The sequence below is a fragment of the Filicampus tigris genome, chromosome 15, assembly GCF_054856515.1.
Source record: "Filicampus tigris isolate MCC_2025a chromosome 15, RoL_Ftig_1.0, whole genome shotgun sequence".
Taxonomy (NCBI): domain Eukaryota; kingdom Metazoa; phylum Chordata; class Actinopteri; order Syngnathiformes; family Syngnathidae; genus Filicampus; species Filicampus tigris.
Genome location: NC_141231.1, coordinates 1744954 through 1758788, shown reverse-complemented (window position 1 = coordinate 1758788; position 13835 = coordinate 1744954). Strand labels below are relative to the sequence as shown.

General features: G+C 40.3%; 1 protein-coding gene across 1 annotated transcript; it reads right to left on the bottom strand.

Moving 5' to 3' along the window:
- Nucleotides 1-281: 281 nt before the first annotated feature.
- On the bottom strand, nucleotides 282-13579 carry nfil3 (nuclear factor, interleukin 3 regulated). The gene is made up of 3 exons (XM_086053867.1): nucleotides 13386-13579; nucleotides 5365-5490; nucleotides 282-3682 (listed from the first exon to the last, which is right to left on the bottom strand). The coding sequence occupies exon 3, from the start codon at nucleotides 3575-3577 to the stop codon at nucleotides 2312-2314; it is 1266 nt and encodes a 421-aa protein (XP_085909993.1). The 5' UTR covers nucleotides 3578-3682; nucleotides 5365-5490; nucleotides 13386-13579; the 3' UTR covers nucleotides 282-2311.
- Nucleotides 13580-13835: the final 256 nt, after the last annotated feature.

Below are 13835 nucleotides of genomic sequence, written 5' to 3'. Positions count from 1 at the left end.
TTGACGTGCTCGAAAAAAACTGACTGCAATTTTGGAATCAGGATACCAATTTTACTTTTAATCAGCATAAAAATTAACAATTTTTTTACCCCAGTGTTATATAAGTGTAGGATACTTTGGGCATATATTCTTTATCCTCAGCAAAGGTAAAACGCAAAACCAGTTATAAAGGAAAATCATTCAAACAATACTGTTGAATTAATTTATGGCAGAAGGTGCTACTAAGACACACAGAGCACAGAAATACTGAAATATTCTTAAAAGACAAGATCGAATCCAAATTCAGTGCATTGAATTTATTCCTCATTCATTTTTTTAAATCACATTTCGGTGCTTTGAGCTGAAGTGCTGTACACAATCTGTAGAAAATGTCACAAATCTATCAAATCTGGCTACCAATTTATTAAAGTGCTAAATATTGTACTGTATTGTCCAAAATATTACATTACCTGATAAACATTCCAAGCAGAGGTATACATACAGTTATGAGTGTCTCCAAACAATACAAATCTACCCAAATGTTTTTGGACATACAATGGTCATATCACATTAATCATAACCTTTATGAATTCGAGCTTTAAGGCAAAACGGCCAGTTCAAAAGTTGGGCAACATTTGCCAAACTGCCATCGATTGTGGTAGCAGGAATACAATGTCTGTAAACTTTGACCTGCTCCTTAAAATCCAAGCAGAATGGTTGAAAGGACTGTGACAATGACAGGAACAACAGGTTATATACTACAAGGAAAATAAAAGCGCCACACACACACTGTACATTTCAAATTATGCATACAAGATATGTTCAAGAGTTTTTCTGCTGAAGCATACTAAATCTTTGTTAATTACTGATATCAACATCAGACAAGTTAGATCATTTGTTTCCCAACTAAAACCAAGTAAAAAAAAAACTACATAATGTCGTTGACGCTTAAGTTGCAGTTTTTATGCAAAATGGGGGAAAAGAAGGCTTTTCTGCTGAATAAATATGCAGTAAATCCAATGCCTTCCAAAAGGAATGAACATACTGGAGATTTCAAAAACATCACCATACTGTTAATTTGTCTATGACAAACAGGAGACTATTTCTCAGAGCATTGATTCTGTCGCCATTGGTTATTGATTCAATGGCATGACAATGAAATGACCTTGATAAATGACAATATTCAAAGACATACTGTATACGGAGACAAATTTTCACACAGTTTTGACTGATGAATTCTGTGCTACTTAGTATGGTCCAAATGAACGGAGTTCTGAATGGTCATTGGTCACCATATCCAAACATGTTTACGTCTGCAAGGACGTGGCGGAGTGAAGTTTAAGCTGGGAGTAACATGGTTGAATGAGTCAAATTATTGAGTCAAAGTTTTTTGCAGGATTCTTTCCAACCCATTTGATTTGTTGTAATTGCATAGTAATTTGGAACATGATTTTGAGTACTTTTACCATGAAAATACTGTTTTTACCATGGTTGTTTGTTCAATAAAATCCCAATTACTGCCAAGCAGTGTAGAAAATATAACAGCTCACCTGTTTTCTGAAGCTGAGCCATGATTGGTCGTTATCTGAGCCCAGAGCAACTGTGATGTCATTTTCAGTCGACAGCAAGTCGACAAATTGGCCACCCGCTGAGATGGACAAAAACAGGTGGATTTGACTGCTTAACTTCTATTCCACAAACGCAATATTAATCAGAACGCCATGTTTAGACTACTGGGCCTGCATAGAACATATTGTAAAGAACATTTTTGGGTTGGCTTCCCCCTTTAACTCATTCACTGCCAGACATTCTCAGAACCTCTTTTACCCTACTTACATTTGAAATTTTTTGAAAGAAATATAATTACGTTCCTGGGATTGAATGGCTGGACTATGAAAAGACAAATACATCAATGGCAGTGAATGAGTTAAAAGGGACAATCTTTCATAATTGTCAGTACTGTAGTTTTAGGTGAAGAAGTACTGTAATAGCAATTGTTGAAAACAGAGACACAGTTGGTATACTAAATCAAAACTTAAAAGTAATTAAGTTTACAGGTTCAATAAGCAACATGAAATTGTCCATTATACTTCCATTTCCATTTGAAGTAAAGGTAATCCTCCTTAGGCTTTGTTTTGTGCTTACCAAATTACCACTGTATACTATTATATCAACATCTTTTATTTGAAAATGTAGTCACCCAAAAGATGCTCTAAGCCAAATATCAACCACACAGTGTAATACCAAATAAGATGCAAATAATAGGAAGGTTATTCAGGCAGGCAAGCTCTCAGTGGGGACTCATTGTGACGAGTGGATGTTTCAGTAGACGTCATTCCAGCCCCTTGTTGTGACGTGATGTGCTTTTTTCAGAGAGGCCACTTTTGCACTCCTCTCCATCTAAGTGCGTATAGGATGGCTGTTTTATAGCCACAGTCGGTGTGTCTGACAATCTATTGTTTTGCCTGCTACTCATGCAGCTCTTCTGAAGGGTTTTCGTGCTGCTTTTATGCCACTGCTCCGGCGGCTGGGTCCAGTCCTGCATGGTGGTAACTTGTTCTGACAAAGGGCAAAGCAAGGACTGCGAGCACTCGGAAGTGTCCCAGGATGCCTGGAAGCATCCGTTGACAGGTAGGGAGAACTTTCCCGATGATTCGTACTCTGGGTCGATGGCTTCTACTTTGATTTGGATGCTCTTGGCTTTGATTCGCAGTTTATGAGGCAGAGCTGAAGAACTGGCCTCGGGCACTTTGTGTGTGGATACAATAACGCTTCTTGGGTCAGCCGCGGATGGCATCAACCCTTTGGGGACCTGCTGCTCATCTTCACCATCTGATGATTTGCTCACAGCACCGTCATCTGAGCTCCTGGGAGAGTTACTGGATGACCTGGTGATCTGTAAGAATGGAGCAGATTGGGTGTAGACTCTTGACAAAGGGCTGGCCATGTAGTTCCTAAAGAGTTCATAGGGACTACTTGTATCATGTGGAAAGGTGCCATTCTCTGCTGGTTCCCGTTTGACCTCGGTGGTTCCGGACATATTGAAACTACCCTGAGTTGAAGCACATGCCTTGGATATATTTGGTGAATGTTTGATGACTGAAATGCAGCTACTGCGCAGGTGATGAGGCTCGGTTTCCTTGCTGGAGGAACCTTGCTCAGCACTGGCTGTGACAAATTGCTGACATAGATGGGCACTCTTGTGGCGAGACAACTTGTCAACTTCTTGCGTATATGCTGCTGAGCTCAAAAGGCCAAACTTCAGTTTAAGCGACAACAGTTCAGCTTTGAGGGAGGCATTTTCCTCTCCCAGGGCCATCAGCTTGTTCTCTAGCACCATGTCATTTATACGCCGTTTCTCCCTTGAGCGTTTAGCCGCCTCATTGTTTTTGCGGCGTCGCTCCCAATAAACAGTGTCTTTCTTCTCCTCTGGGATAAACTCCCTTTTCCTGCGACAGGTAGTTTTAGTTATGAATGGTAAAGCAGAGACGTTACCTATCAGGTCCCGGTTAGCCCCTTGTAAAGCCACAGCCAGTAGCAGGGCATCATCTCCACTATAGGGCTCACTGGAGTCAATTTCTTGCTTGACTGACTGCATATTTGTGACAGTTAGTATCCTCTCAAGTATTTAACTCTTCCTCATAATACTTTCATGTAATAATGATGTCTTCCACGAGGGACAATCCACTGCTCATGACAAAATCTGTGGGATTACAGAAAGACAGTTATACATTAATTTCCATTAACTAATTAGAGGGGTAAAACATGTTTGAAAAACCGTTTCTATTTTTGCACAAAGAACCTTTCGCAGGGCTCTAATCCTGGCACGTTAAATACTGACGCACAAGATTCAGTCAGATTTATTTATTTATTAACTTGCCAGATGGAAGCATGGAGAAAATTTTGGTTTGTGCATATTGCACAATAAAGGCTGTTCATCACCATATACTGCATGCTCCAGATTTGGAATGTGGATGTGAATGAATTTTGATGTGTGCTTGGACCACAACTGCATCCAAGTTTCAGCTGTCTTGTGACTTGAGGTAAATTCAAATTTAAGTAATTTAGCAGTTCTTGATCATTATTCTATCCCTTTTGTGTAATGCACTAGTACTGCTGTCGTCCCCGGAGTATGGTATTATCACCACCAATTGGTGTCAGTTCTTAGACACGTTGACGCATATTTCTGGTCATTGTGAGCAAAACGTTGAATTTTTGTCTCCTCTGACCATAACATTTTTTATGCGGCCCAGATCCTTTGGAGCCCCTAAGGAAAATAATGCCTAAGGGACCATATTTTTGGTGCGTCATTTTGTCACGGTGTACTGTGCAACCCAGACTTCACATTTTCGTCAGATTTCTCTGCACTGCAGAAGATAATTCAAATTTCTCATTCCAACTGTTAGTACTTACAGTAGATGGGTCCAAACCTCATTCAAAAATATGAAAAGAAAGAAGTTATGCATTAAAATAAAATGAATAAAAAAAATCAATAAAACTGTCTTCATTTATTTTACAAAAACGGTTTTGCCCATTAAAAAATGTCTTAATGTGGTCGTTCAGGATTTAAAGAGGAAGTCAAACCGAACATACATTATCGTCACTGTCCTGTGAAAAACACTTCCGTCCAATTTTGGAATTTTTAAAAATGTTCACGTTAATGCGATGTCTGTTCCGCGGAAACACCATTCACGTATAAAAAAATAAAATAAAAAAAGAAAATTGGAAAAAAATGAACATAAGTGTTTTTCACAGGACAGCGACGATATGCTCCTATTTGATTTCACTGCCAGACATTGTCAGATCCTCTTTTATCCTTACATTTGAAAAAATGTGAAAAAAAATACAAAGAAATTCCTGGGATTGAATTCTGGACTGTGAAAAGACATACTTTGGCAGTGAATGAGTTAACGCGGTTTCAGCCAGACATCTTTGAAGAGAACTCATCACCCAAGTACTTAATTGTGGCGTTAAACGCTGTAGCTGTGTCAATCTAAGGTTAATCTAGCAATTAGCATGGCTTTTGCGTATTGGTCACCACTAAGGCAAAGATTACGGTTTTAGGAGCATTCCATGTGTTTAGCTGTGCAAGTAGCCAGCCGAAGCTAGCTTGCTAGCGTAAGTAACACAGAGTTATTCGAGCCTTGACAGTTGTAAAAAAAAAAATAAAAATAAAAATCTGTATATCTGGACAGCGGCCAATCAAAGGAGGGTCCCGCTCTTCACTATCTCTGATTGGCTGAGATGATGATATGTGTGTAGGTTGAGAGAGACTTTTTGAAACGAGGAGACTTCCATCGGCTGGTTGCATGTGTGCTGTACAACCTTAGATTTTTTTTCAGTTGCACCATTGTGAAATTAGGCCAACATATTCATGTCACTCACCACAGGAATAACGCAGTCGAGTTCCTCCTTGCTCCAAAAGTATGGTTCTGTGCTGAGTCTCAGTTTCGCCATGTTTGTTTATCTCTGCTTGTGTATTCCCAGCAAGTTGGGCACCAGACACACAGACTAAAATACACACATAGTATGTGTTTATATACACACTGTGTCATTTCCGCAGTAGAGAAAATATATTCAATTATGCTTGCATAGCAATTGACAACGTAAGATGCCTGCTGGTAGCTTCACTTCTCGCTATGCCGTGTAAGCAGCATCACTGCACATAAAAGTACTTCTTGTACTCAAAAGACCAAGTTGTGTGCAGAATAAAAAGCAATGTCCCTTTAAATTGGAAGTATTTCGATCGTGTTTTTAGGACCAAATATTCTGTTTAGAAGAGGGGTATACCAGGGGTCTTATTTGGGTTATAAAAAAAAAAAAGTATATTCAGGTTTTTGCGTGCGTTTACATGGAATTTCAAAACCCAAATATTAGCAATATTTGGGTTTTGAAAGTGTTATTTACTGTAAACTTAGTCAATGCAGAAAAGTTGGAGTACCCTCACTCTCCACTCCCTATATAAATATGCAAATTAGTATAAACAGGGTCTGTCGGTGGGAAAAGACACCCTTCATGACCAGATTATCAAGCCAAGAGTCCCTAATGAAAAAAGAGGAACTTCACAAAACTTGAGTAGGAGACGCTGGTAAATGACGACATTCCTAAAAAAACTGTTAAAGCGGTATCAACAGAGCTGGGCAGTCCGTCCCTCCGTCTCGGAAGGATGTCCATTTTTGGGACGGATGACGGGGGGCGACAAGTTTTAAAAAAAGGACGGACTAAGCAAGGGTGGAGGTGGATTTTAGTCTGGCCCTCTAATCGTCCCTCATTCGTGTGACGTGGTCGCGAGGCAGCCAAAGTTCATCTCAATCTTGTCAGCGAAATGGGCAAACGACAAAAATTGCCTCCAAACACTTCAAACACACCACTAGTTCCGCAACTGCGCAGGAGATTTTTCAACAAGGAGATACAGCACGAGTTCTACTAGTACGACAAGTGATGAGACCCAGTAGCGCGAGCAGCGTCAGAGCCAGCACACTGGCGAGTGACGCCAGCGTGTCGCTTGACTGTCCGCTGCTGGAGGAGTACGTAGCTTTGCCGTCTTGGAAAATTCAACAGCTGTAAATAACTAAAGAAAGTCAAAACATACCAGGAAAAACTAGATCCTTGCTCACGGTTCTCCAAGCCTGGTCTCTTTTTTTTCTTGTCCCGGTACTTGTAGCTGGCCGTGTCAAATAGCTCCTCCATTTTGCGCTCTCCGCACATGACCCGCCAAGCGTACAGGACGCTGTGTGTGACGTAGTTCTCTCCGATGCTGACTGGCTGCCACGAGGCGAAGAGGGAAAAAAGTTTTCGGTGCTTTGCACCACGTCCCACCGCTCCAAACAGCTGGAATGCAAGTGGGACAAGTGTAGGGTTGCTCGGTATACCGGTACCAGTATAGTACCACAATACGTATATGCCCATGTCAACTGCGTATCTTCGTTTCAGATTGGCTTGGAGAACCGTGAGCGAGGTATTTTTTTTTTTTTTTTTACAGCTGTTGAACTTTACCAAGACGTCAATATTTGTTTGCATTAGCTTTAGCACAACTAAAACTAAAGCTGTCCTCTGTCCCAAAAATATACACATGCGGGACGGACTGTTCCGCCCCCGAGACGGACTGCCCAGCTCTGCAAAACGGTCATCGTGAAGAGCAATTCTGTTCCACCACGTGCCATAGTGATCACGAGGAAAACTTTGCGACCGCCCAAGCACGCTAAACAAAAGCTAAGTAAACACACATCTGTGTTCTCTGTGCCGGCTTCTGATGGAACGCTGGACGCATGTCCTGTTGTGGTATGCTGACAGTGTCTATTAGCGATTATGGAGAAATTAGTCAGCAAACTAACCTTTTTTTTAAAAACCAAAACACAGTTGTAGTATACCCATCAAACAGCAAGAGAGCCTCTCTTTCTGATTGCGAGTGCCTCACACGGTTACTGAGAGCATGGACCATTTAGGAACTCGGAAATTACACCACTCTTAAGTTAAAGCGGAAGTCAACCCAAACTTTTTTTTCAAGAATATGTTCCCAGCAGGCCCACTAGTTGAAATATTACATTCTGATTAATTTTGCGTTTGTGGAATATATACTACGCAGCAAATGCACTCGATTTTAGCCATCTCTGGGGGCGTCCATTTTGTCTTCTGTCGACTGAAAATGACATCACAACTGCTCACAACGACCAATCACGGCAGACCTGTTTTCTTAATCTGATCCGTGATTAGTCATTGTGAGCAGGTGTGATGTCATTTTCAGTCGACAGAAGACAAAATGGCTGCCCCCGGAGATGGCTAAAAATTAGTGGATTAACACTTATTCCACAAACGCAATATTTATCAGAATTCCCTGTTTCAACTAGTGGGCTTGGATAGAACATATTCTTGAACAAAAAAATGTTTGCGTTGACTTACGCTTTAACACAACATGACCCATTTTCCACAAACCCTTAATGGCAACACCTAACAATAAAATACACAACATACATGGGTACTATCATCATAATTGCCTTTATTTTTCTTTTGTACATAGCTTAAAGAATTGAAGCTGAACGTTACCGATGGTCATAGAGGCGCCTGGTGCAATTATGCCGCTATTTACTTATGATCCGATTAGTTGACTAATTGCGACCACTGTTGGTGATTAGTCGACTAGCAAATAGGGATGTGCGAGACTAGTCGTTTAACCGTCTACAATTTATTAAACGTTTAGTATATTACTAGTCGGTTAAACGCTGCATTAAGAATCACGCATCTTGTTCCTCACGCCTCGGCCTCTGTGAACAAGCTGAGCACCAAGAGAGAGAATTGCTCCCCTTCCCCCCGCCCACACCCACACATAGTAGGGGGCGGGGACACCAAGTTTGGGGAAGAAAAGTAAATTCTGAACTTAAGACGTCGAAGCTACCACAAAAAACACCGGCACCGTTTGGCAGTATTTTGATGCAGCAGATGACAACAAAGTCGTCTGTAGGCTTTGTAAGCATAAACACGCTAACAACCACTCTCTCGGGGCGATGAGAAACCACATCCAAAATAAATTTCGATGTGAACCTGCAGGTCGATGGCGGCGGGGCCAATCAGACGAGCATGAGAGCGTTTGTTCCAGCCAAGCGCTGCGATGCTCACCACACAGCAAAGATTACCCAACTAATTTGTCAAATGACGCGATATGCTGCCGCTTTCTTTTGTTGAGGGCAAACGGTTCGAAAAAAATAATGCTGTTTATCGAGCCTGAGTAGGCTACGTAGTGCCAAGTCGCAAAACAATAACGCCCCAACTCGAGAGTAGCCATAACTAAATGAAAGAGTAGATACTACGAGCGTTTGAGCGGGTCAGCTATGTGGCAAATGCCTTAACTACACACGGATGGACGTCCATAGCCACCGAATCTTACATGACTATAACGTGTATAACGTATGTGGACGAAGGACATCTCCGCAGCTGTGTGCTTCATGCGCCTCGGAGGAAAGACACGGCTGAAAACTTGGCTGCTCTCCTGCGGAGTGTGATGGGTACGTGGGCACTTGAAAATAAAGCCGTTGCCTGTGTGCATGATAATGCCGCTAACATGGTGCTGGCGAATGAGACCCTGCTGGACTGGGAGTCGGTACCATTACTCATTACATTATTCATAATAAATGCCATGCACTGCATTGGCAAATGTATCAGAAATGTATTTCTCTTTCAATTGTTCACTTTTATTCAGTCAGTTGTTGGTACATCAATATAATTGAAATTAACAAACTGTCCTGAATGTTTGGGCTGAAATAGCCCCTACTGTAAATACACAAAACATTTGCATTTTAAACTTTGAATTCAATATGTATTAAATTTCAAGTTTTCTTGCTTATAGAGCAGTCAACTAGTCGCAAATAAAATTTGGGACTAGTCAGCGGGCAAATTAGTCGAAATTCCCATGCCTACTAGCAAAATAATAGCTTTGTGGCAGCACTATTTGGCATGCTTGCACCCAATATCATTGCATATTGCGTTTGTGGATGGCTGCAGCACCACACTAGCGCACAGAGACAAGCATGGTAGCGATGGGGGAAAAAAAATCCAAAAATCTAATCTAATCGAAAATCGGGAACTGAAAATCGAAAATTGAATCGAATCAAAGCTTGAGTGAATCGTTACATCCCTACTTAACATTCAGTTTACACGCTTGTAGTCCGCATCACAACTACATTTGTGACTATATCATGAGCAGGGCAATTTCGGAAAATGTCTTGTCAAAAGATCACGTCTGAATTCGTTGTCATTGAAATTGCATGTGAAATATCAGTGGCAGTCCACAAATTACATGTCTGTATTCCAAAGTGACGCATGTGGTACAAATTTACGACGGCGTATTAGTGTCACTCAGCGAGAAAAAAAAGACAAGATGAGATTTAAAGTCATCATGAAACTGAACATGAACTGACTTTAAAATCGCAACATAACGAGATTTAAAGTCGTCATCGCGCTAGTTGACAAGGCCTGAAGTAGGACACGTCCATGGCAGCATGAAGTCAACAAGTCACATAGCTCGGTTGTGACACCAAGATAGACCCAAACATCAAGCCACAAGTCTACATATCACAGTGATGAATGAGTGGGAAAATGCACTTTTCGGTAAAAAGTAGTTTTGTTATTCAACTTTATTCTGAACAACGGTGGCCAGTGTATGAGAATGGGTGTTGTCATGATCAAAATACATCATTATGACTTTATGTAGAAAGTTAAGATTTTTTGTTTCATTCTAATTGCTGTAGTAGACACCTTTTCTCATTCTGACTGCACCAGTAATCGGCAGTGGTACACCAGTAGTTTCTGCAGTCCAAAATGTCATTATATATGTCATATCATTATGGAGACATTTAAATGACAGAAACATTCCCAAAAATCTATGTAAGTCTAGATGTCCCTTCTCAAGGTTTCCGTTTTTCCCCGGATGATTTTTTTTTTTTTTTTAGTTTTTCCTTGCCCTCCTGGGGATTAAGATGAGGGGATGTCAATATTTCGTCAACTATGGGCATGTGAAGCCCTTTGAGACTTTCTGGTGATTAAGGGTTATATAAATAAATGTGACTTGACAAAAATGTATTTTAAATTGTTAAATATTGCTGTAGAAAATCGGTGTTTTGCAGAAGCTGTATTAAGCAAGCAATATAAACAAGAACTATTGTTCACAAACGTCATCTATCCATGATTGCTCTGTGAAGCAAGTACAGCTCTAAAATATTTTTGTAGAATATCGTTAAATTATCATTAGTTTTTTGAAAAAAATTGATTTTTTTTTTTTTTTTTTTTAAGCCCATATCGCCCCCCCCTACGCTTCATACATCTGAACGTGAGCCTGGAAAGGTGAGTACTGAACTCCATGTTTGTGTGTACACTATTTGTACATGAGGCCCAAAGTTTTTTCATTAAGTTACCCATCTTGTGGACCTGACCAGGTTGTTAATCATTTACCAGTCAATATTGTGTAAAATACAGGCCGTTTTTTTTTTTTTTTTTTAGGATTAAACCTGTAAAACTGTGGTGTTGAATGTGATGTGGTCGAAAAAGACAACCAAGAAAAAGTTGGTCGCACCAGTGCAAAAAGTTAGTCCCTGTACTGGCTCTGAGGTACTAAGAAGCGCCCCCGGGGGAACTCTGGACCTCTGTAATTATTTTTGGTGGAAACAATGCCTAAGTTTACATGTAGTCAATATTCAGATCAAAATTCAGATTTCTGATTCATATGGAATAACTCGTTAACATGGCTTGGCCCACATTTAAATAACCCGGTTAAAAACTGCGACGCACAGACAACATCATGACGCAATTATATGTAATCGTCGCTTGCTCTTCCGCTTCCTTCTTTCTTCCTGCATCCGAAATAAATAACAACAGTAGCAGCAGCACATGGAAGGTGGATAAAAATTAACGGCCCGCTCCAAAAGTGTGGTATCATACTTTATTTTTCGCCATGTTTTGTTTATCACTAATTGTGTATTTCCGGTGCCAAACAGCGTGCATAGAAGCACTTCCTGTACTACAAGCCCAATATTCCTTCCTTAGTGTCCCGTGCAATTGGGGTATTCCAATCGGCGTATACATGTGCACATATTTAAAAACCCAGATACTGCCAATATTTGGGGTTTAAAAGGGTTATTGACTGCATTTAAATCAGAGGGCCAACTCACCATCCCATCATTAATTAAAAAGTTATTTTAAATGTTCCTGCAGTGGAAAAGCCACTATTTGTTTGACATTACATTTTGTTACATTTATACTGACTACTAGTAATACTGTTTTAGAGTTGCAAATGGCACTGATGTGGGCCTGAATCAAAATCAGTTTGACACCCCTGGCCTTGCCAAATGTTGCTTTCAAATGTGCATTTTTGGGGGGGGTTGAATGGGTATTGGAAATTACAAAAAAAAAATAATTATTAAAATAATAATAGTAATTAAAACAATAATGTATTTTTCTTTTTTTAAAAAACATTAAAAAGTTCAAAATTATTCATACTCACTCTCGCATCACAGACAATCTGTGCTGTAAATTTTGATTATACTAGTTTCCTTTAGAACATGGGTCTCAAACTCATTTTTGACTGTGACCCCATATAAATGTATGATCACCTTATATTATCACATATATACAACAAATTGATGGATAACTAGTTTTGAAACCAGGAGCCAGTAAATAGTTTGTTCAACTACTTTTCTAATGTATTTTAAATGAGGGTTTGGTAACAAATGCTTGCAATATCTCATATGTTGTGTGTTAACAGTGAAGTCAATTTCCTTCTCGGGCCACATAAAATGATGTCACGGGCCGGATCCACAATTGTCTGATAAGATCTGGGAAACCATAAAAATCTATGAATTTGTTTTTATTTAATAGCAATACATAATTAGTCTTTTAGCGAAGTACTGTATCATTTTCAACCAAAAAATACCAATTAAACACAAAAAAACCCCAGTGTTGATAGAAGAGTTGCCGTCGGTTCTGTCGGGACCTTTAATGATGGAGGCAAGGAATCGACCTGAGCCTGACCAGGACTGGCACGGCTTCAAGCGAGCCGTCAACACGCCTTATCGCCCAAGAATTCCTTCATTGTGTACGAATTACACAATAACCAACCCTCGCTTCCCCCAGCCCGTGACTGCCAGAAATTTCTGTTGCTGCAGACATTATGCAATGTTCCCCGGTGTGGCAAAACCGAAACAGACACGTTTGTTCTGCTTTGTTTGTAAGTAAATATATCACTGGTTAAACGGTGGCTCGGGATAAAAGCGAGCTAATCGACGTAACAGGCTGGATGAAGACAATGTGAGCATTGATTCTGGTACATGACATCATTGCCTCGCTTACTCAGACACTGGCGGATGAGGCTTGATCGACGCCCTAAAAAGTCCACCTTTGAGTAGTATGAGACACAACAGTAAATAAAACAATACCGTTAATAAAGAACTTCCTGTCTGGTTAGAATACAGTAAAACATACCGACAGTCCATCGTTGTGACACAGTGAACCCAAAACAGTTTTGGGTTGCAACGCTGTGTCGCAATCCGTAAACTCTTGTCACTGGTAGCGAGGCCTACGTGACTTTACAGAGCGAATACATGACCCAAACACTGTCAATTCACACCCATTTCAAAGCGCTGTATAATTACCAGCACTAGTCAGGGTCCATTCTGTGTTCATAAAACTTGCTGATGGCAGGCAGATGCTACAGTACTTACTTGTATGACATTACTCTAGTCACTGGCTAATGCTTTACCTTTATTTTCGATAACAATTAGGTTACGTTCCGTTTAAAACGTGTTACGACAGAAATTGGATCATACACTAAACAGCACCCTTTTGGCATACATCGAGGCACTTAAACGAAACCAAATAATCCGCATAATACTTGGTAGGGACAGTTTAAATTCGATACTCACATTTTCTTCGTACCTTGTCGCTAGTTAAAATTTGATGGCAATATTAGAGCCGTTGCCCTGACTGAAGTCAGTCATCCTCCCAAACGTGAGGAAATATCTGGGTCGACTACATATTACAAAGGGAAAGGAAGCACATTTTCCTATTTTTTCCCCTCTCACCAACGTGCCTTCTGACTCATGGATCTGTGTTAGTAGGTCAGGAGTTAAATGCATTGGCGGTGTGCGGTAGATTGACAGCCACTTCAGCCAATCATGTGGCTAGATTTTAGAATTGTAGCCAATGACTTTCGCGAAGAGTTGAGGGCTCAAATAGGATATGATGTCACATTGCCAGCAGTGGAGAAAGTGTGGAGCGATCATGAGGAAATAAATTCATAGCTTCATGAAAATTCAAAACCTCATTAGATATGGTTGTTGTAAACTAAAAAAATAAGATAAACGTTACATCTA

What these genes read in the sequence shown, in the direction of transcription:
- nfil3 (XM_086053867.1), bottom strand. Translation starts at nt 3,577, where the DNA reads ATGCAGTCAGTCAAGCAAGAAATTGACTCCAGTGAGCCCTATAGTGGA.